This window comes from Triticum dicoccoides, chromosome 2B (assembly GCF_002162155.2).
Source record: "Triticum dicoccoides isolate Atlit2015 ecotype Zavitan chromosome 2B, WEW_v2.0, whole genome shotgun sequence".
NCBI classification, from domain to species: Eukaryota; Viridiplantae; Streptophyta; class Magnoliopsida; order Poales; family Poaceae; genus Triticum; species Triticum dicoccoides.
Window position 1 is genome coordinate 395,537,138 of NC_041383.1, and position 22,605 is coordinate 395,559,742.

General features: G+C 49.5%; 1 protein-coding gene across 1 annotated transcript; it reads left to right on the forward strand.

Annotated features, from left to right (window-relative positions):
- Nucleotides 1-20,363: 20,363 nt before the first annotated feature.
- Nucleotides 20,364-21,167, forward strand: LOC119363857 (glycine-rich cell wall structural protein-like). Its single transcript, XM_037629224.1, has one exon. The coding sequence runs from the start codon at nucleotides 20,498-20,500 to the stop codon at nucleotides 20,921-20,923; it is 426 nt and encodes a 141-aa protein (XP_037485121.1). The 5' UTR covers nucleotides 20,364-20,497; the 3' UTR covers nucleotides 20,924-21,167.
- The last annotated feature ends 1,438 nt before the right edge of the window (nucleotides 21,168-22,605 follow it).

Consider the following 22,605-nt stretch of genomic DNA (forward strand, 5'->3'; position numbering starts at 1 on the left):
TGAAAAAATTGCTTGGCTTGTCATTGGGGTTGAGCATGATTAAATACTTTGTGTGATGAAGATAGAGCATAACCAGACTATATGATTTTGTAGGGATAGCTTTCTTTGGCCATGTTATTTTGAGAAGACATGATTGCTTTATATGCTTGAAGTATTATTATTTTTCTGTCAATATTAAACTTTTGTCTTGAATCTTTCGGATCTAAACATTAATGCCACAATAAAGAAAATTACATTGATCAACATGTTAGGTAGCATTCCACATCAAAAATTATGTTTTTATCATTTACCTACTCGAGGACGAGCAGGAATTAAGCTTGGGGATGCTTGATACGTCTCCAACTTATCTATAATTTTTGATTGTTCCATGCTATTATATTATCTGTTTTGGATGTTTAATGGGCTTTAATATGTTCTTTCATATTGTTTTTGGGACTAACCTATTAACCATAGGCCCAGTGCCAGTTTCTGTTTTTTTCTGCCTATTTTAGAGTTTGCAGAAAAGGAATACCAAACGGAGTCCAAACAGAATGAAACCTTCGCGATGATCTTTCTTCGACTGAAAGCAAACCAGAATACTTGGAGTGGAAGTCGGAGACGCAACGAGGCGTCCACGAGGCAGGAGGGCGCGCCCAGGGGGTAGGCCCGCCCCCCACCCTCGTGGACCCCTCGTAGCTCCAGCGACCTAGTTCTTTCGCCTACATATACTCTTATACCCTAAAAACATCAGGGGGAGCCACGAAACCACTTTTTCCACTGCCGCAACCTTCTATACCCGTGAGTCCCATCTTGGGGCCTTTTCCGGCGATCTGCCAGAGGGGAAATCAATCACGGAGGGCTTCTACATCAACACCATTGCCTCTCCGATGAAGCGTGAGTAGTTTACCACAGACCTGTGGGTCCATAGTTATTAGCTAGATGGCTTCTTCTCTCTCTTTGATTCTCAATACAAAGTTCTCCTCGATGTTCTTGGAGATCTATTCAATGTAATACTCTTTTGCGGTGTGTTTGCCGAGATCTGATGAATTGTGGATTTATGATCAAGATTATCTATGAATATTATTTGCTTCTTCTCTGAATTATTATATGCATGATTTGATATCTTTCCAAGTCTCTTCGAATTATCGGTTTAGTTTGGCCTACTTGATTGATCTTTCTTGCCATGGGAGAAGTGCTTAGCTTTGGGTTCAATCTTGCGGTGTCCTTTCCCAGTGACAGTAGGGGCAGCAAGGCACGTATTGTATTGTTGCCAGCGAGGAAAAAAGATTGGGTTTATATCATATTGCTTGAGTTTATCCCTCTACATCATGTCATCTTGCTCAATGCGTTACTCCTTTCTTTATGAACTTAATACTCTAGATGCATGCTAGATAGCGGTCGATGTGTGGAGTAATAGTAGTAGATGCAGGGAGGAGTCGGTCTACTTGACACGGGCGTGATGCCTATGTTCATGATCATTGCCTTAGATGTCATCATGATTATGCGCTTGTCTATCAATTGCTCGACAGTAATTTGTTCGCCCACAGTAATACATGCTATCTCGAGAGAAGCCACTAGTGAAACCTATGGCCCCGGGGTCTCTTTTCCATTATATTAAGTCTCTTTTCCATATAGTCGAATATCGTTTACTATTTTACAATCTTTACTTTCCAATCTATACAACAAAAATACCAAAAATATTTACTTTATTATCTCTATCAGATCTCAATTTTGCGAGTGACCGTGAAGGGATTAACAACCCCTTTATCGCGTTAGTTGCAAGTTCTTGATTGTTTGTGCAGGTATTTGGTGGCTTGTGCGTCGTCTCCTACTAGATTGATACCTTGGTTCTCAAAAGTGAGGGAAATACTTACGCTACTTTGCTGCATCACCCTTTCCTCTTCAAAGGAAAACCAACGCAAGCTCAAGAGGTAGCAACAGACTCTACCTCCCAACTCAGCAGACCCCAACTGCAGCAAACAGTATGATGATGCCAGTTGACATAGCACGAGCTCAACAACACAAAACCCCCATTCCAGCAAAGGGTACACCAACTCCAGTTGCGAAGTCCCTTTTTGAATTGGAGAGAGCCCCAAATTCAGAAAATAGGACCCCTGTTCCACTTCTTCCTAGTTTAGAAGATGAAGCTTTTATTATTGTGAGGAAATTTGTGCGCATCTTTCCTTCATGGAAAGATTAGACTACAGACAAAGAACAATTTCCATTCTTCCTCTGCAACTTACATGTAAGTAATGTACTAATGTTATTTATGGTAATTAGTGCCTATATTTTTGCTGACAAAACACAAAATATTTCATTATTTTAAATAGGCGAGGACCAAACTGGATAGTCAAGATGAGCAAAGCTTGGTTGTGGTTTTCAAGCACGCGTTGATGAAGTGTCGTTGCTACCTGAGGCAAGCGTACTTCGATGACAAGCCTCTAAACAAAATTTCTATAGTCTCCGGTGCTACATTTACTAGACAGTGACTGGAACAAGCTTGTTACACATTGGTCTCGTTTGCGGTGTAAGGTACTATCTATGATATCACATCACAATTTGAACTACATCTCTGCATGTGCCTTACTGTCTCACTTATATGAAAACTGTTTGCAGAAGAATATTCATTCTCAGGGGACCACAGAATCTCTCAACTATATTGCACACTACATTGGTCTTGTGAGTACCTCTTTATCTATACCACCCTACTTACTTTCATAGTTGGTTGATTATGTAGCATCACTGCACATGTTAGCCTCCTTATCCTCCATTTGGTGGACATTATAATATCTTTATTGACTCTTAAATAAATTTAGAATCAACCCAATGCTTTTGAAGAGGTTTAGCTCTGCAGTCCTCTTGTGAGCACCGAATGTCTTGTATCACTGTACCTACATTAACAGCTACTCCCTCCGTCCCATAATATAAGAGTGTTTTGTATAGTACACTAGTGTACAAAATACTCTTACATTGTGGGTAGGAGGGAGTGGTTCATTGTGTAGCATCACTCTCCATCTTATCTCCCTCGCCTACCATTTCCTAAAAATTATCAGATCTATATTTAATCTTACCAAAAAGTTGAATACATAGACAATGCTAGTGCAGAAGTGTAGCCCATTGCTCTTGTCAGCACATTTTGTCATGTAATGTTGTACTTACATGGATAGGTAGTTAATTATGTAGAATTAATCTACATCTTATCTACATTATCCTCAATCCCTTCTAGTATTATTATATGTATAATTACTCTCTACAAAATTTAGAGTACGGGCAATGCTTATGAAGAAGATTTTGTGCTGAAATTCTCGAGTTATCCCTCCCTTGATATGGAGAAGGGCATTATAGAGCCGGTGTTAACTGTTAATGTAAGTGCTTCTAAAGCCTTTATCCTCAACTGATGTTTAAATTGCTCATACTCCCTATCGTCAACTGTTGTTTAGTTTTGCTATTTCTATCAAAATGCATGTTCGCATCAACTATAAGTTCCAAGTTTTAGTCGTAAAACCAAATTCCTTATTCATACCATGCACATTATTCAATACAGATCCAATGATTTTCTTTAGCCCTGCATGTACGCTTGTTTTGTCCATATGTAATCCAGTGTGTGGTGAAGCTACCCACATTTGCACCTTGTCATTTCCTGCTTTATCTTACTGATCTGGCTGATGATATGATGCCAGGCACATTAACAAAAAGAGATACAATGATTGTCTTTTGCCCTGCATCTATGCTTGTTTTGTTGATCTGTAATCCAGTAGTGTGGTGAAGCTCCCCACATTATGAACAATGCCAAATTATACTATTAACATTTTGAATTGTGTCTTTATATTCTAATATGAATTGGATGGAATTAACACTGCAGCTACCATCTTTATTTATATACGTGCAAAACATGTATCTATGTACTTGTTTCAGGGTGATATGTCTGATGGCACGCACAAGTCTACTGAAGGTCGTGAGACAACCCCAACATATATTGCAGCAAAGAAAGCAAAACATCTTGAAGATAGCGAGACAACCCCAAAGTCATGTCTTGATACAGTGTTCAAGTTACTCGAGATAGTAATCACACAGGCTCATAGAACTCACTGCCTGAATCAGTTCGACTTGTTTAGTCTCAACTTCAAGCAGAAAGGCATTCTGCAATTCAACTTCGACTTGAAGTCTAATCTCTAAGGAAGATCGCAGAGAACTCCAATGAGGACCTCATTGCTAAACAACTACATCTGGAAGATATGGCTGACATGTAGTCCGGTCTCACTGCCTTGCTCAACTGCTTGTGCAGCAACTCCCACGCAAGGATAACATTTCTTGAACTGTTTTGAAGTGGTCTTGGTTCGGTATTATTTTGTCGTGTTGGAATGGCAGGACCTTTGACGCCCGATTTTTGTAATTTGCTTCTTGGTTGAGGTTTATGATCACTGGTGGCGAACTTTGATGCCTAGTGGATGTAATATACCCTTAATCCTTTATTCTAAGTTACTATGTCATAATTTCTTTATTGTGTAGGGTAGGTTTGTTCTGAATTCCTAGTTACCGTATATGCCATCGTTCGCTATCAGAAACAAATAGCAAAAATCTGATGGAGGCGAGCTGGCCGAAACATTCACCCCTAACGGGCCATAATTGGGCCAGCCCGCAATAGGCTTTGCTTGGGCATGCGCGGACCTGCCATATGGGCCCTTCATGGACACGATGTGCCAGGCCCATAAATCACATGGGCCTTTAGTGGGCCCAAAGTTTAATTGGGCCCATGTAGCTTCGGGCCATTAACAGGTTGAATATTCTGCTAGCCTGTTATGGCCCAGAAGACACCATGGGCCTTTAGCAAGCCAAAAAACATGTTGGGCCTCAATTTCCAAGAGTCGTCCACGGGCCTTTAGCAGGCTGAAATATACCTCGGGCCATTATTCGCCCAGTTATATGACAGGTTGTTATTAGGCCAAAACATATGTCGGGCTTTGGTTGGCCCACTAATATCATGGGCCTTTAATAGGCCGAAAGCTTAGTAGAGGCATCAATGGGCCGAATTGTACGACAGGCCTTTAAAACGCCCAAAGTCAGGTTGGGCTGAACTGTTGCCACCGAGATCACGGACCTGTAATGGGCTGAATGTCGTGTCAGACCATATATGGCCCAGCCGTAGCACTGCCATTACCAGGCCGAAAGAGACACCAGACTGAAATGGGCCCATGTCTACATCGGGCCTCTAATAGGCCTCAAACTCACTGGGCAGTAATGGGGCCCAAAGACTGGGCGAACAATTAATGGGCCCGATCTGGCGGTGGGCCATAGATGGCCATGTTTAAGCAGGCCATTAGTGGGCTAGCCCACTAGCACCTGGGTAAATCATATGGGCCTTTGACTGGGCCGACCTTTTTAACCTAAATGGACTATTGTTGGGTCGTGCCACATGTCTCTTTTCATAGGCTCGTATCATCCATTCGCTGAATGATATCTGTCGTGACTCTGAGCTGACACGTGGTTCCTTAGGCCAATGAGAATTTTACATGTGGAAAATCGTCGTTGGTCCGCGCTGTTAATGAGTTATCGATCCAAACAAGAACTCGTAGCTTAACCGCGACCCGTGATGGTGGATTCCATGTGTCGGTTACCCTTGACAAAAACACTTCCATGACGAGTCATTTATCATCATGGAAGTGGTCACTTCCATGATGATAATTTGATTATTGTCATGGAACACTTCTATGATAGCATAGGTACGACTATCTTGTATGAATATTATGATCTACTGTGACAAACACGTATCATCACGGAAGTGTGTTTTTGTAGTGCAAGTAGGGGGTACAGCGAGTTGAGGGAGAGTGGACCGTTGATAATAGATGTGGGGAGGTGATCGGGGTGTTGAGGAAGATGGTGGACTTGTTGGAGTAGATCGCTGTCACGACGGTTCCTTGGCGGGCGCTCTAGCACCACCAGGAGAAAGGGGGAGAGAGCCCCCCTCCTTCATCTTCTTCCTTGCCCTCCCCCCTCAATGGGAGGAGGGTTAACCCTATGGTCCTTGGCTGCAATGGCTCCCAGAGGGCAGGAGCCCCTGTGAGATTGGATCGATCTCTCTCTCTCTCTCTCTCTCTCTCTCTCTCTCTCTCTCTGTGTGTGTGTGTGTGTGTGTGTGTTTCTCTTCTGTTTCGCGTTTACTTTTGGACCCCTTCACCGTTTCTTATATTCCCGGAGATCCGTAACTCTGATTGGGCTGAAATTTTAACATAGTTTTTATCTAAAAATTATCTTTCTTGCGGCGAAAGAAGGGACCAAACTGAATTACGAGCGAGTAACAAGGCAACACGACGAGCCATACCCCCTATGGCATGCCCTATTGCCTTGTGGGGCCCTCGGGCACCGTCTTGCGTTGATTCTTCTTCCCAAAAATAACATATATTCCAAAATAAATCTCCATAAAATTTATCGTGTTTGGACTCCGTTTGATATAGATTTTCTGCGAAACAAAAAACATGCAAAAAAACAGGAACTGGCACTGGGCACTATATCAATATGTTAGTCCCAAAAGTAATATAAATGTTGCCAAAAGTATATGAAAGTTGTAAAATATTGGCATGAAACAATAAAAAATTATCGATACGACGGAGACATATCACGCAACAGTCCAAAATTTTGTTCTTGACGAACGGGAAACACATCGAGAACTGCCGAACTGTCTCATGAGGTTGCTGCTTGACATAGATTAGATCCCAGACATCAGGTGGTCCGGAGTTACTCGGGCAGTACTCGATGTGGGGGTGGGTGGTAGTAAAAATTTAACCCCACCCTAATGCAGGATTGTCGATCCGAAGTGTTGCTCCCGAGGTTGTGGCGCTGAGGCCGAACCAGTTGGGCCGACCTTCGAGTCCAAGCTCCAGGCTCCTTCTGATTGGTCAGGCTTGTCATCCTCCCTCAGTTGGCGTTCAGATTTCTGGTTCATCCGCACGTGGAGGTCCTCGGTCGAGTTAGGAGATAGAGTGCGAGGCTCGGGTATAGATTCAAGATCGTCAACCTTTAGCTCTATAGGAAGGAAGAGCAATCAGATGTGTTTTTAATTTTCGGTTGAATCGACGACTTGAGAGTCCGGCGCTAAGATACGCCATTTTGAATCTGATCGATGATCGATGCCTCCGTTATTTCAGGGCGACCGGATAGCAGGACCTATAACGGGCACCAATGTTCGTGCTAAACCCAACGGATATCGGGTAGGGGGTCTCGAGTTGTAGGTCTAGGAACAAGGGTAACATGGTACGAAGCGAGACGATGTTTACCCAGGTTCGGGCCCTCTTGAAGAGGTAAAACTCTACATCTTGCTTTGATTGTATTGATGTGATGGAGTACAGAGTACAAGATGATCTACCTCGACATTGTATGATTGTGTTCTAAACCCTAAGGCTGGTAATCGTCCCTCTAAAGACTAAACCCCTCGGCTTATATATGCACCAGGGGTACCTAGGTTACACACATAGTCGGTTGCCAATGCGCCGGCTATAGACCGATCCTTGAAGTAGACACACCAAGTCTTCGAAGGTTTCCATCTTGATCACGCCGAAGTTCCCCGCTTTGGTAGTCCTTTTTAGTGATCGGCGGGCCATAAGACTGGCCCATGGACTGCGGGCCGTATAGGTTAGTACCCCTTAGTATAGGTCACCCTGAGAGGTCGCACAAAGGTTTTCCCAGGTTAGGGCCTCCGAAGACTAATAGCCTACATCATGTTTGCTTTGATATTTCATGGTGGAGGGATAACTCGTGTGAGGGGTTTATAATGGTGTTTGATGGTACTACCGAGAGTTGCTATTTGAGATTAGATGGGAGGAAAGCTCTCTGACCTCCCCATATATAGATATAGGAGGTCTAGGGTTTACAGGGGAACATATGCGATTTGGGGCGCCTCCGATCTTTGTCTTTGTCGGCAGGAAGGTCCCTGACGTTATCCTTAGGGTTTAGTCCGGCCTTGGGCATTGTAGGCCCCAACGAGGCGTAGGGCTGGGCTCCTCTGAATTAGCCACCCCCGGTGTATGACGCCGGAAGGCGCCATCATGCTCGCTCGCGACCTCCTTGTTGTTGGCTTTGGTGATTTTGGAAGTCATATTGCTTTTGGCCTGCCTCTCTAGTTCAGGGCTGGGTGGGTGTAATCATGTTGTTTCTTCTGCTCAGGCCGAGTTTCTCTGGCACCATGTCTATGCATGCTTGCTTTTTATGCCATGTATTGTACCTAGACACGGGTATGGACAGTCTGCCTGGACAGCCCGACATCCGGGCTGGGCTCGGGCTAAGCTTTTTCACCCGAAGCCCGGCCCGAAAGCCTCAAAATAAGCCCGAACAAGGCACAAAACATTATTTTCTGAGAAATATAGGCATAATATATATTTTAAATACCCCCAAAGTTATTATTTTTATAGAAAAGGCATTGTTTAGAACACACTCGATTTTGGAAGTGATTTTTGTTAGGGCTTGTAGACATGTCTTGAGAACATCTAAAAAATTTCAGAACTATTTGTCATATATTATTATTATTATTTCAAAGGTAGTATCATGGGAACTGATTTTTGTTAGGGCTTGTGACGTCGCGTGATGCTCACTCACCAACCCCCGCGTCGCCAACCCTAGGCGACACAGTGGGGAGAGATCACGTCGCCGGCCCTCGGCCACCTCTCTCCGATCTCTCCCTCCCGCCGCCGCTCGAGTTCACGCCGATGAAGCCCTGGCTACGGGCTGTGACGGCGGCGGCGGGGTCTTCTCCCTCATGCATGGTGACTTCTTCTTCTGGCGGCGATGACATGGTCTATGATAATTCGGCAGTGCGGTGCCCCGGGATCCCGGCGGCGACAGCGGCAGCGCGGCCTTCCCATGGCGGAGACGCCCCTGTGGCGGCGGCCGAAGTCTCGGATCTCGCCAGGCCCAGATGGGCTTTGACGGGCCGACGGATCTGGTATGCGACAGCAGGTTGGCGTGGTGGGCATGACAAAATCGGCTGCTTTGGCACAGTGGTGTTGTCACGGCCGATCAGGCGGCTGGAGCCTTGTGGTCCAAACCCCGACAGAGAAGGCGGCGATCCGTGCACAAGAAGCTGGATGGAGTTCTTCGAACAGATCTGGGTGAAAACCTGCTCTCGACTAGATGCCAAGGCCGGCGATGACGGCGCTTTGCGGTGTGGTTCCCTTGTTGAAGGCGTCACCGTGGAGAAGTTCTAGACCACTATCTGCTACCTTTGAGAGAAACCCTAGATCGGTAGATCGGAAGACGGCGGCGCTCTCGTGTCATTTACCCCTTGGGCGTCATTCTTGGAGATGTACACGAGCTCGAGGGACCAGTGGGCGACATTTTTGATGGAGCGGTGCTTCATCCTACACATTGATGGCGACGGATCTCGACGGCATGGCGTCTGGAGATTCGGTGTCTGATGTGCGACGATGGACTCGTGCAGGAGGATCACGCTGTCTAGCGTCGTGGTGGCGTCGATGATAGAGAGGCCTGACATGGTCGATGTGTCAGTTTCTGCTCCGAAGATGGATCGATGAAAAACGGTGGTGATGGGCCTTGCAGTGTACGCATGTGGTGCCCACTATGGGTGTGCTGGAGCGGTGTGTGACCCAGTCCGGATATGTGCCTAGGCTGGGGCATCCGGCTTTAGATGTTAGGCTTTGGTACGATGTCTGTTTGGTATTAGGCTCGACATTTGACACCCCTTTATTAAGGGAATAGGAGTAGCAACATGTGTTGACAAGACGGTGGCTATGGATGTATTACTTTGTACGGTTTTTGTGAATAATTAATAAAATAGTTACATGCATCCGAAATACTTTCACCATTGCCATATTTCAAGTTTGACTTTTGAAGGATAGCATCCCTGTCCTCTAATGTCAACGAAATCGAGCCCGACCGTTCTCGAATGCAGGGAAGAGCGGCAGGAGGAGTATACTAGTTTTGGAGTCCCGAGCAGAGCTTGAGTTAAAGAAAAACTATGTACTGATAGTGACACTAGCTGTGACTGACAGGGCTAGAAGCCGCATGCAAATGCACAGATGGGCGGCGAGTCAAAAGGCCGTGCCAGCAAATTTTTGATTTGCCACTTGACGTTTACTGTGAACTCCAAGACAGTGCAACATAGAGAAATTAATGGGCAGCTGAGCCAGCTAGAGCTCATTGAATCTCCTCCCTGCATATGCACCTTTAATGAGCACTCCTAAACAAACGAACAGTGTCAGCTGCGTTAATTGCACCCGTTTGTTAGCTCTCTGCCCACCATTTGTTATGATGCTTGACCAGATCCCGTTACAAGTACTATCTCTTGTGTCGATAGGACCGGTCGAATCGTACTAGTACCTAAGTACAGCAAGCCTAGGCAGAATATCTGGTTCTTCTGTGATAAACTGAAATGCGATAGTTTTTTAAAAAGGTAAAAACATTGTGAGCGTTCATAAGATATAAGATATGTGTGTCTATCATTTTAGAAAAATGCATTCAAAATATACACAGAGAAAAAATAATCTACTCCCTTCGTTTCTAAATATGATTCTTTTTAGAGATTTCAATATAAACTTATTTTTAGGAACGGAGGAAGTAAATATAAATAGTATTCTTACCTTTATGTTTTTTGTGACACAATCAATGTTGGATTTCACTTTTTATTTCTCTATGTTTATTACGAATTTTGACCCCAAAATTTAGGGGTTGTAGAAGATATCTTAAGGCATGTCCAACGGCAACCGCGAAAAAACTCGCGCATCCATTCGCGGACCCGCGGGGGATATCTGGTACTTCCATAGGGTGCTCCTAGTGCTCCAAACTCGGTAGCACATTTTAAAATGTTCAAAAAATTCTGAAAAAAATCCAGCACACTGACACAAGATCAATGTATGTTGTTAAAAAAATTCAAATCAAAATTCAAAACATTGATCGAGATACAAAAATGACAAAATAGACATCAATGTGATAACGGGCCTACTATAAAGCCCAACTTATGTTGTGTAGTATTTACTGTCGAATTCGTCATTTATGTTTCTCAAGCTACGTTTTGAATTTTGATTTCATATATTTTGGCAACATACTTTTATGTTGTGTCAATGTGATGGATTTTTTTCAGAATTTTTTGAACATTTTAAAATGTGCTACCGAGTTTTGGAGCACCGGGAGCACTCTAGGGGGTGGGAGTACCAGATATCCCCCCGGGGGGAGGTGGGCACCAATCCACGGACATGGATGCGGAAGACAACCATCCAACGCTAGCCGCATACATTTCAAACTACTTTTCAACAAGCCGATGAAATACATGCAAACACGGGCGGATTTCATACAAACATGACGGACTTCATACAAACACGACGGATTTAACTACATTTCAAACATTTAGAACAAAGGAAGATCCGCCCCTAAACCTATCCTACAGCGGCGTGCCCGGCGTCCAAGCCCGTGCCATCCTCCTTCTGTTGTCTTCATGAGCACCGGCGATAAGACCGATGAAGTGAAGGTGCCTTCTCTAGCGAGGAAGAGTAGAACACGGGAGACGGACCGACCCACATGGGATACCAGGCCCCGCCACCTCCCGTGGCCTACTCATCCTCGGAGGAGTCCGCGCCTTGTCCGTCACCGATGGACATGAGGTCCACGAGGGAAATGGTGGCGCATTGGCTGTCCTCATCCCATCGGACCGGCTGATGGTTCATTGGCGGCGCGTAGGAGGCGCAGCTGGCTATGTTCTCCTCCGCCATCACGTGCAGCTACGCCTCGGCAGCTGCCGCTTCCTACCGAGCGGCGACTTGAGCGCGGACGGCATCGTAGATGGCACGCTGCTCCGCGATGAAATTTGGGTTCACCACGGCCATGGCAGCCATGGCCTCCTCGCTCACGCTCGCCGTAGATCTGGCCCTTCGCTAGCCGGTGCTGCTCCAGGAGGAACAGGTTGTACCGTTGTTCCTCCTGCGTCTGCTGGAATGCCGACAAAGACAATGGCGCATGCTGCACCTCTGCCATGGTGGCGTTGAACTGCGCCTACTCCATGATGAAGCCGACGTGCACAGGAGGCGTGGAATGCTAGGGCGGAGTCGTCGGAGCCCGTCTCCATCATGGTGTCGTCCTCGTCATCGAAGACCTCGGGCGAGCTGGCCGACAAGGCAGCCTCGATTTGCCTAGCACAGCGGCTATGCCAGGCGGCGGCAAGGGCGGCCACCGCGTGCTTCATCTCCGGCAACAGACTGTCCCACAGTGCTTTCCCACTGGCGGTCATGGCAGATGCAATGCAAGGGAAGAGGATGTGGAGGGGATGGTGTTGTGGTGTGGAGTTAGTCGGGTATGGCCGCCTTTATATAGTCGATTCCGGTGAGTCCAGGCGTCTGGGTGCGTCAATGCGCGACGCCATAGTGGGTTTCTCAGCCGGCGAGCCTACTTAATGGCGGCAGACGGACGGATAACGGCATTGAACAAGCGCGGTAGATATCCGTCCTGTCCCGCCCGTCACGCGTCTCCGGCATGAGCCCTAAGCCCGGAGCCGCTTCAATGGCGGAGGCAGTGAGATCTCGCGTCCGTCCTGAGCCATCTTCAATGTTGAGCAGTGTGCTCTACAGCGGCATGAATGCAGGCAGCTTGCGCCGGGCGGGAGTGTGGTGGGAGGGAGAAGTTTTTGATGGGGTAGGGCGGTCAGAAAACGGGTTTCTATCCGTTTTGCGGGCAAAATCGCGTCCGGACTGCTCCGCGGACCAATACAGATCGGCGTTGGATGACTTCCGCGACCGGGACTGCGTGATCCGAATGATTGCGGGAGGTTTACAGATCCATATTGAAGAGGCCCTTATGAATATCCACAAAACTTTTTAGAATTTTTGAAATTTCTAAATTCCAGTTTGCGAGATGCGAGCATAGTAGGCCGTGGAAAGTGGAACCAAGCATGGAAAGTCCCCTTCTCAGCCGAGCTCAAATAAGCTCGGGTGACAGTAAAATTTATAAAAAAAACTCCTTTTCGACAAATGTTCTAAGAGTTTACAAATTTTTATCATGTAATTACATTTGTGAAAGTAGTTGCAAAAAAGAAAGAAAAAAATAGTGCTCCAAAATCCTTTCAAAAGTACCTCCTCCGTTTCATAATGTAGTGCATATATATTTTTAGAAAAGTCAAACCTCAAAAACTTTGATCAGATTTGTGGAGAGAAACATTTACGTCTAGAGTGCCAAACATATGCCATTAGATTCACTATAAGATGTAGTTTTATACTTTATATTTTTTTGTATTATAGATATAAATAGTTTTCTCTACAATGGTTAAAGTTTCTTTTAAAAAGATCTATACGCACTGCATTATGCAATGGTGGGAGTAGCATTTTCAGAGTATTGATTTTTTTACCGTGCCTTCTAGGAATGTTATTCCATAATAAAATTTCAGAAGGTCCTAGTACATTTGTCAAAAAAATCATATTGTGGAAATTAAGTGGAAAAGGAAGAGGCTTGCCCGCTCCCGCACGCGCCCCTCTCCTGCACGCGCCGTCGGCCGTTCCGGCCGCGGCGGCCACCAACCGCCGCCGTCTGACCGCCCGGTCAGCGGCGCCACCCCACTCGCGGCATGGGCCGCGCCCGCTCTCCGCGCCCCCCTCCCCCTCCTCAACCCGCTCCAGCTCGCGGGACAGCGCAGGATGGGGCCGCCCCGCGGCCATCCCAGATCCCAATCTGCCCAGCGGTCCGTCGGCAGATCCGGTCTCTCCGGCGCCCCCCGGCTCTCCTACACCTTCCCACGCCGCTACGCCGCAAATCCTGCTGCGGGGCGAGAGCTCCAACGCCGCGGCCGCCTACGCCCCTCTGGATATTGAGGCGGGTCGCCATTTCAGGCAGCCCTGCCTCAAATCCATCGTCGTCAGGCCTTCCCCCATCCCTCTTCGGGCCAAGCTGATGGCTGGACACAGGTCCAGTCCCGCAACGCGCGTCGGGCCAGCGCGCGCGCCCATGCCGGTGGACGGCCACGCCGGCGTCAATTCAATCGGCCTGCTTTCAATGCTGCTGCTGTCTCCGGGCGCGAGGCCTTCTTAAGGCGCTTCCAGGGTCTTTGTTTCCGGTGCCTGAGCTCAGAGCATCGCCGCGTAGATTGTCGCAACCCCATCCGCTGCATTGGGTGCAAGCTCCCCAGCCACATCGCCCGCGACTGCCCAAAAAATCCACGCAACTCCCAGAACAACAGCTCACCTGCAGTAGAGCGCGGGGCCGTCGCCCGCGGCCCAGTCCACACCCACCTCCGCTTCCCTTCGCCTTCGTCGCCTGAGCCGGCCATGGACGGCTGCCGCCACACCGACCCCTCCAGGCGCCCAAGGAACAGCTACAAGGTCGTCATCGAGACGCCGGCAATGGAGCACCAGACCGCCTTCCTCCGTCGCCACGTCGTTGTCCTGACCGCTCAGGGGGAGCGGCATGCTGCGAACCCCATGTCAGTGGGGCGGGCGTTCGACGCGGCGCTCCGCACGCCGGCGCACCTGCTTCGCGTCACCAGCCACGACCCGGAGGACTTCCTCGTGCCGTTCGAGCTGCCTGCCCACCACGACAACGCCGTCCGCCTCGGCTCCCTCTTCGTCGATGGCGCCACCTTCACCATCAAGCCATGGCACGAGGATGACCACGTCGTGCACCAGGACTTCATGTTGCATGTGCGCGTGGTCATTGAGAAGATGCCGCTCCAGATGTGGTCGTTGGAGGGCGCGGCAGAGGTGTTGGGCGTCAACTGCATCATCGACCGCCTCGACACATGCACGCACGAGCGCGGCCACACCAGGACGTTTGCGTGCTGGGTGTGGGTGTGGGATGTCGCCTTCATCGTCACCAAGCACACCATCTGGCGGGCCGCGCGCGGCGCCGGCCGCGTCGAGACCATGCTTGGCGCCTCTCCCCCAAGCCGCGAGGTTGCTCCACCACCGCGCGTCAGGCAGCACCAGATGCTCATCCATGTCGACCGCGTTGAAGACTGGTCGTCACCGTCGCCTCGCTCCTCTCACTCCGGCCAGAGCGGTCTCCCCTCCTCCGGCTCCGACGAGGATCGCCCATGCCCGACGACCTGGACTGGCACATGGACGATGCACGTGGAAGACGGTCAAGGCCAGCCCAGGCGCCATCCATCTGTGGTCTCGCCGGCAGGCTGCGGCGGCCTGCAGCTTGGACCGCGCCGCGACCACGACGACCAAGACGGCGCGCACGGCCGTCGGTCTTGGAAGGACGCTCTCCTGGGGCGCGCGCACAGCAGGAGGGAGCACAAGTCCAGGAGCAGCTCCGCGGCCCCACCCAGGCAGAGAAGCAGAACGCCCGCGGGCAGGCGCCAGCACAAGGGCGGGCGTCGCGAGCATCGCTCCAACAGCAGCACCCTGAAGGCCACGCCGCCACTCCCGCTGATCACGGGGATGGGCAGCACCGGCACGGAGATCGTCGCCCCTCCGCCACTCGTCGCCCCCGCCTCGCCGGTGTCCGCCATCTTCGCCTCTGCGGACTCCGTACCACCTCCTCCACCACCGCCGCTCGCCATCGACACAGCCAACAACCAGCAGGAGATCGACCAGGTCATCACAGACGCGCTCGCCGCCCCACTGGAGTTCTCCTCCGAGCCCGTCACGGCGGCCTGCCGCGCACCTACCTCGTCCGTCTCCACTGCTGTTCATGTTGGCGCTATGACACAGCAGGTCATGCAGCTTCAGCTTGGCAGTGGAGACGGGCATGCGGGGTCAAGCAGCTGCCTGTTCTCCAAGCCTTCATCGCCACTCGTCCCTGCTCCACCGGCCCGTCGCACCACAGCACCACCCAAGACCCGCTCTAGCGCTACTCCGACCAGACAGAGCGCACGGCAGGCGGCCGCGGGACACAAGGCACCGGTGGCGCAGCGCGCCTCTCTGCTCCTGGTCAAGCAGCTCGCCCTGCTTGGCCCCAAGGAAGCCATGACTGCAAAAGTTGGAGAGGCCCTCATCAAGCGTTTCGACGAGCCCCTTTCAGATGAAGACATCGCCATCATCGCCAAGCTCACCCGTCTCGACCCGGAGGCGCTTCGCATCGCAGGCGCCATGGTCGGCCCTGACGCTGTCGCTGACAACCAAGTTTAGTTATGTTAGGTCATCTATCTATTAGTATTAGTCTTCGGCAGCGATTGGCCTTAAGCCAATTCAAGTTAGGATCTATGTTTAGTTACTGTCATAGTTTAAGCTGCTTGCTGCGCGCCAGAGAATTCAGGGGCCTGTTGGTGGTCTCTGGCGCCCCCCTGCTATGTGGATTGTGTACCAGTTTCATTCTTCAATCAATAGAAATCACCAGTTGCCAGAGAAGTTCTTATGTGTCCAATGATTAACACAAATCTATCTGTTTGAGCTGGAACGTCAGGGGATTGAACTCCCCGGCCAGGCGCTTCGCCGTGCAGGAGCTCGCGGCAGCACACAACCCTACCATTCTCTGTCTCCAGGAGACGAAGCTGGAATCTTGGTCTGCTGAGGTTGCTCGCGAGATCGGTGGATCAGCGATGGAGGGGTGCGCGGTCCTGCCTGCTACTGGCACAAGGGGAGGCGTGGCAATCTTCTGGAACACAAGGATAGTCGACATTGCCACGCATTCAGTTGGCTGTTTCTCTATCACAGCAAAGGTGTCGGTAGTTCAATGCAGCTCTTCGTTCTGGCTGACGACAGTCTATGGGCCGGCCGACGACGCCCGCAAGGAAGCTTTCCTGGCTGAGCTAGTCCGTGCAGCTCCGCCCAGTGGAGAACCGTGGCTGATCACTGGCGACTTCAACGTCATCTACGAAGCCAGAGACAAAAACAACCTCAACCTGAACAGAAGAATTATGGGTCAGTTCAGACGAGCCATCGACTCCGCTTGCCTGAAGGAGATAAAATGCAAGAACAGGCGTTTCACCTGGTCAAACGGGAGAGAAAACCCGACCCTTGTCAGCATCGACAAAATCTTCTACAACCCTGAATGGGACGATCTATTCCCTAACCACATGGTGATGGCTGCATCCACGGCCTACTCAGATCATTGCCCCCTGCTGCTCGCCAACGCTACACCTCCTGCACACCGGCCCCCGTTCAAGTTTGAATCCTTCTGGACGCGCTTCCCGCGATTTCAAGAAACTGTGGAACGAGCATGGCAACATCCTGTGGCCAGCTCCTGCCCCATTGCCACGATCAAGCTCAAGCTCAAGCGAACTGCGTTTGACCTCAGAATCTGGGCCAGATCCTTATTCAGCGACGCCAAGGTTCAGTTACACCTAGCTGCAGAAATCATCCTCCGCCTGGATATTGCCCAGGAAAAGCGCCAGCTTTCGCCTGCTGAGTTTCATCTTCGAAAGCCGCTGAAGCAAAGAGTGGTCGGTCTTGCAGCCATTGAGCGCGCGCGCAAAAGACAGGCATCCAGGATCACTTGGCTAAAGGCAGGCGATGCAAAAACTGCATTCTTTCAGGCCAAGATCAACAACCGCAGACGGAAGAACTTCATACATTCTCTGCAAACCGAATCAACTACGGCCATCTTGCATGAAGACAAGACCGAGGTGGCACACAAGCATTTCACCTCCCTCCTAGGCACCAAGCAAACTAGGGGCAGCTCCATAAACTGGGATGCGATTGATCTTCCATGCGTGCAAAATGCTGGGTTGGATAACCCCTTCACTGAGCCTGAAGTGTGGGCTGCCATCCTCGCCTCTCCAGTGGACAAAGCGCCAGGGCCGGATGGCTTCTCAGGTGCCTTCTTCAGAGCATACTGGAGCACAATCAAACACGATGTCATGGCAGTTTTCGACCATTTCTACAGGCTGGCAGGGGGAAACTTCTCCGATCTGAACTCGGCCATGATTGCCTTGCTGCCAAAGAAAGACGGAGCGATGAGTATGGGCGACTTCAGGCCTATAAGCCTCATCCACTCCATCGCCAAGCTCATCGCCAAGGTGCTCTCGATGAGGCTGGCTGCTGTCATCGACACGATCATCTCCCCCGCGCAATCTGCATTCCAGAAGGCCAAATGCATCCACGACAGCTTCCTCTTCGTACAGAATAGTGTCCGCGCTCTGCATCGACGCAAAACCCCCACCTTACTGCTGAAACTAGACATTGCAAAGGCCTTCGACAGTGTGTCATGGGAGTACATCTTAGAACTGCTAGAAAAAATGGGCTTTCCGGCACGCTGGAGGGACTGGGTGGCCCTGCTACTATCGACTTCGTCATCTGCCTGTCTTCTCAGTGGCGTTCCTGGCCGTCCCATTGAGCATCGACGTGGCTTGCGGTAGGGAGACCCGCTCTCCTCACTCCTGTTCATCCTCTGCATCGATCCACTGCATAGACTGCTAGAAGTTGCTACTAGAGACGGCCTCCTTCAACCAATCCCCGGTAGAACAGCGCGCATGCGCACCAGCCTGTACGCCGATGACGCAGCCATCTTCATCAACCCCGTACGCCAGGAGATCAACGAGCTGCTGCACATCCTGCGCCTCTTTGGAGAAGCAACCGGGCTGCGAGTCAACTTAGGAAAATCATCCGCCATTCCGATCGCGTGCGACGGAATCGACCTGCACACGGTGCTGCAAAATTTTGGGGGCGCGATCGCGTCCCTGCCAATTAGATACCTCGGCCTGCCAATCACTACGGGTAGGCTCAGATTAGTGCACCTGCAATTCATCCTCGATAGGATCCGTGCACGCCTCGCAGGCTGGAAAGGGAGGCTCATGCCCTTCGTCGGCAGACGCGTCCTGGTACGCTGTGTCCTCTCCGCAATGCCCACCTTCGCCCTCATTGTGTTGCGGGCGCCCAAAAAGTTTTACAAGGAAGTGGACAAGGCAAGACGAAGGTTCCTCTGGGCGCAAGACGAGGTGGCCACCAGTGGAAAGTGCAAGGTGCGATGGCCGGCGGTGACCGCGCCAGCGCACGCAGGAGGCCTGGGCATCCACGATCTGGAGAAGTTTGCCCGAGCATTGCGCCTGCGATGGCTATGGCTTGCATGGACGCAGCCCTCACGCCCCTGGGTTGGCACCGACTCCCCATGCGACGACGCCGATCGCGCCCTGTTCGCTGCCTGCACGGCCATCACCGTCGGGGACGGCTCCATGGCTTCCTTCTGGCACTCTTCCTGGCTCAACGGCAGGAAGCTATGTCAGGCATACCCCGTAGTGTTTGCCCGCTCCGCCCGCAAGAACAGATGCGTCCAAGAAGCCCTACATCAGGACCGATGGGTGCTCGACCTCCGTCACGGTGATCATGGCGACATTATGCACATGGTGCTGTAGCTCGCCAGGGAGATCAGAAGTGCCAACATCATGCTTCAAGCTGGCAGGGCCGACACCATCACCTGGACCCGAGGCAACTCCGGCAGCTACTCCACGCGCTCCACCTACGATGTTCAATTTGAAGAGCGCCCGACACTTGACTTCACCACAACCATCTGGAAGGCCTGGGCACCCGACAAGATGAAAGTCCTCCTTTGGCTGCTGCACTTAGATCGTCTATGGTGCAACGATAGGCTACAGAGACGCGGATGGATCAACAACTACTTCTGCCAGCTCTGCCTACGCAACCTTGAGTCCTCGACGCACCTGTTCTGGGAATGCACCGTGACCATTCAGTGCTGGAACGAGATGGCAACCTGGCTAGGATGCCACTCTTTCAGTCATTCCGTCTGGAGCGCGGGAAGGTCCACGGCCGAAAGGGTTCGCCGGATCATCGATGGAGCCAACCCTGGCACGAGGAAGGGCACCAGATCGCTGCTCACCCTGATGATCTGGCAAATATGGTTAGAGCGGAATGCGTGCACCTTCAGAGGGAAATCACCATGTGCCAGCAGCATCATAGCGGCAATGCCGCCGTGACATGGAACAGTGGAGGATCGCCGGAGCTAAATGCATAGCGCACCCCTTCGGGGACGTGCCGTGAGAATAACAACTTTAGGCCCCTCTAGCCAGCTTACATTCTTGCTAGGCTGGCTATGTAACCTCTTCTTCAACCCATCGATCACTTGATCAGACTATGTATTTTTCCCGCTCTCTCCTGCTATGAAATGAAAGCCAGAAATGGTCACTTTTTCAAAAAAAAATCATATTGTTCCTGAATATTTTTTGGTTTTACTGTTCACCGAGCTCGTTTGACTCGGGCTGAGAAACTCCACTTCCAACCGAGCACCAGATATTCTCCCGCTAGCGTAGATAACGACGGCAATTAACAACGCGGTTCCTCGATAACAGTGGTAGTTACGTAACCTGCAAAAAAAAAACGAATGGATCGACATCAGTAGAGCATCAGATATGCGCACTGAGAGTGCGTACGAGCTGGTGGTGACACTGACACGTACACCTACGCTTCAGCTCAGACGCACTCACCTAAAGCTAAACCAGCAACCACATGGAATCGCGCCACGCACACGCGCAGCACCGCCCCCCACCTTTCTTCCTTCCCCGCCCACTTTCCTTTTCCCCGCGATGGAGTCGCCGCGCCCAAAGTCATAAATACCCACCTCCTCCGCACCAATCTTTGTCCACTCCTCCCAAGTTCCAAGAATCCTCCTCGCTTTCCCCGACGCACACAAAGCTAGGACCATGGCGCCAGCCGGAGGACGCACTACCCATCTCCTCCTGCTCGCCCTCCTCCTGTCCTTCGTCCTCTCCTCCTCCGCGGACGGGAGCTACCCGGAGCGCCCCGGCCAGGGCGCCGGGGGATTCTTCAGCGGCATACCGTGGTTCCGCGGCGGCCAGCCAGGTGGCGCCCGAGGTGCTGGAGGCATGGGCGCTGGGTTCGGTGGCGGGTGGGGCGCCGGCGGCGTTGGGCCAGGGGGCGGTTTCGCCCGGCGCGGGGTGGTGCAGCCGTCGGTGGTCTGCGCCGAGCAGGGTCCCTGCTACCAGCAGCGGCTCACATGCCCGTCCAAGTGCTTCAGCTCGTACAGCTACCATGGGAAAAATGGCGGAGGAGGTGGTGGCGGCGGTGGGTGCAGCTTCGACTGCACCAGCTGCAAGGCCCACTGCTGATCGATCCAACCAACCAACCTACGGCGGGGGAGATGGGGGACTGGAGATGGATCGCTGCGCACTCACATACACATCCAGGACGAGACGGCCATGAACTGATGAATTAAGCCCATTAGTTGTACTTGTAGCAGCAGGAGTATCCTATTCCCTATGCATGATGTGAGAGCATAGGGTACGTGTGTGTATCTATGAATAAAAATGGATGTAATAAACTGAGCGATGGTTTTGAGGCTTTGAGCGTGCATATGGTGTTGACCATGTTATAGTAACTGTTTGTGATGAATGGTTTTCGCCTCATATCGTGTTCAGAACGGGACAGGCTACTGATTTTGGTTTTTCGGCCAGTCGACTGTCCAAAAACTTCTGTCAGTCGATTCGCTGCTCACTTCAAGCTTCCTACTCAAGCGTTGTATAGCTGCTCACTACACCTCACTTCATCACCTATAAGGAATTTTTTTTATGTGAAAGTAATGGATGGGCTTATCCGTGAATTGAACTAGCACACATACATGTCAAACGTGTGGAGTAGAATACCCGGCTAGGGATATCTGCTAAAGCTGGATAAGATTTTAACATGTTAATTCGTTAGTTTCAGTTCCCCGAAAAGAAAGAAAAAATATTTAGTTTGAGCGCATGCATGTATTTATTTCTTCCTGCGTTTGTATGAACTACCTAATTCCTTTTTATGAAAACTGTGTATACCTAATCATATTCTCACGGTGGCAATCATACGTATGTAACATAATCTAATTCTCATGTTTAAGGTTTCAAGCGGTAATCATGCACGTCCCTATTCGAATCGAGGCTAAAAATAAGAGTTTCTAAGAGAAAAATGAATTAGTGACAATGATACTACCCTTTAAGAAGTAAATAAAAAAATGACAAAATTGGTACGCAATTTACACATAAATTATAACTTTTTATAATATGCAAGAGCAAGAATACACCAGAGTTTTTTCGCCAAAAATAAGTTTTACCAGAAGGAATGAATTAGTCGCCCTGGTTTTACCCTTATAGAAGAGAGGAATATTGAAGTTTCCAAGAAAGAAAAAACTAGTGCCGTTGGTATTACCCTTCAAGAGGAAAGAAATGTAAGAATGACAAAATTTGCACACAATTTACACATAAATCGTATTTTTATAATATGGAAGAATAAGAAATTAATAGTGGAATTTCACAAAAAAAATCCTCAGAACGACTAATTTAGTAGCATTGGTATTACCCCTAAAGAAGAAAGAAAATGAAACAAAACTAAGCATCAAAATAATGACATTTTCTAATAAAGAATAAATTAGTGGCATTGGCATTACCCTTTAAGAAAAAAAAACTAAAATAGAATGAACCCTTTAAGAGTAAAAAAAATTGAAAAATATATCAAATACTGGCAAAAATTGCGCACAACTTACGTAGAACTTGCTCCTTTTTATAATATGCAAGAATAATCACATATAGTGGAATTTCGCAAAAAAATATTCCTAAAAAGGAATGATTTAGTGACATTAGTATTCCCTTAAAAGAAAGAAAATGAAACGAAATCTAAAAAAATCAAAATTATCAAGCTTTCTAAGAAAGAATAAATTAGTGGTATTGGTATTACCCTTTAAGGAAGAAGAAAATGAAATAAAAACTAAAACTGAATCAAAATAATAAAGTTTCTAAGAAGAATGAATTAGTGGCATTGG

Excerpts from the sequence above, each read along its gene's own strand:
- LOC119363857 (XM_037629224.1), top strand. The coding sequence starts at position 20,498 with ATGGCGCCAGCCGGAGGACGCACTACCCATCTCCTCCTGCTCGCCCTC.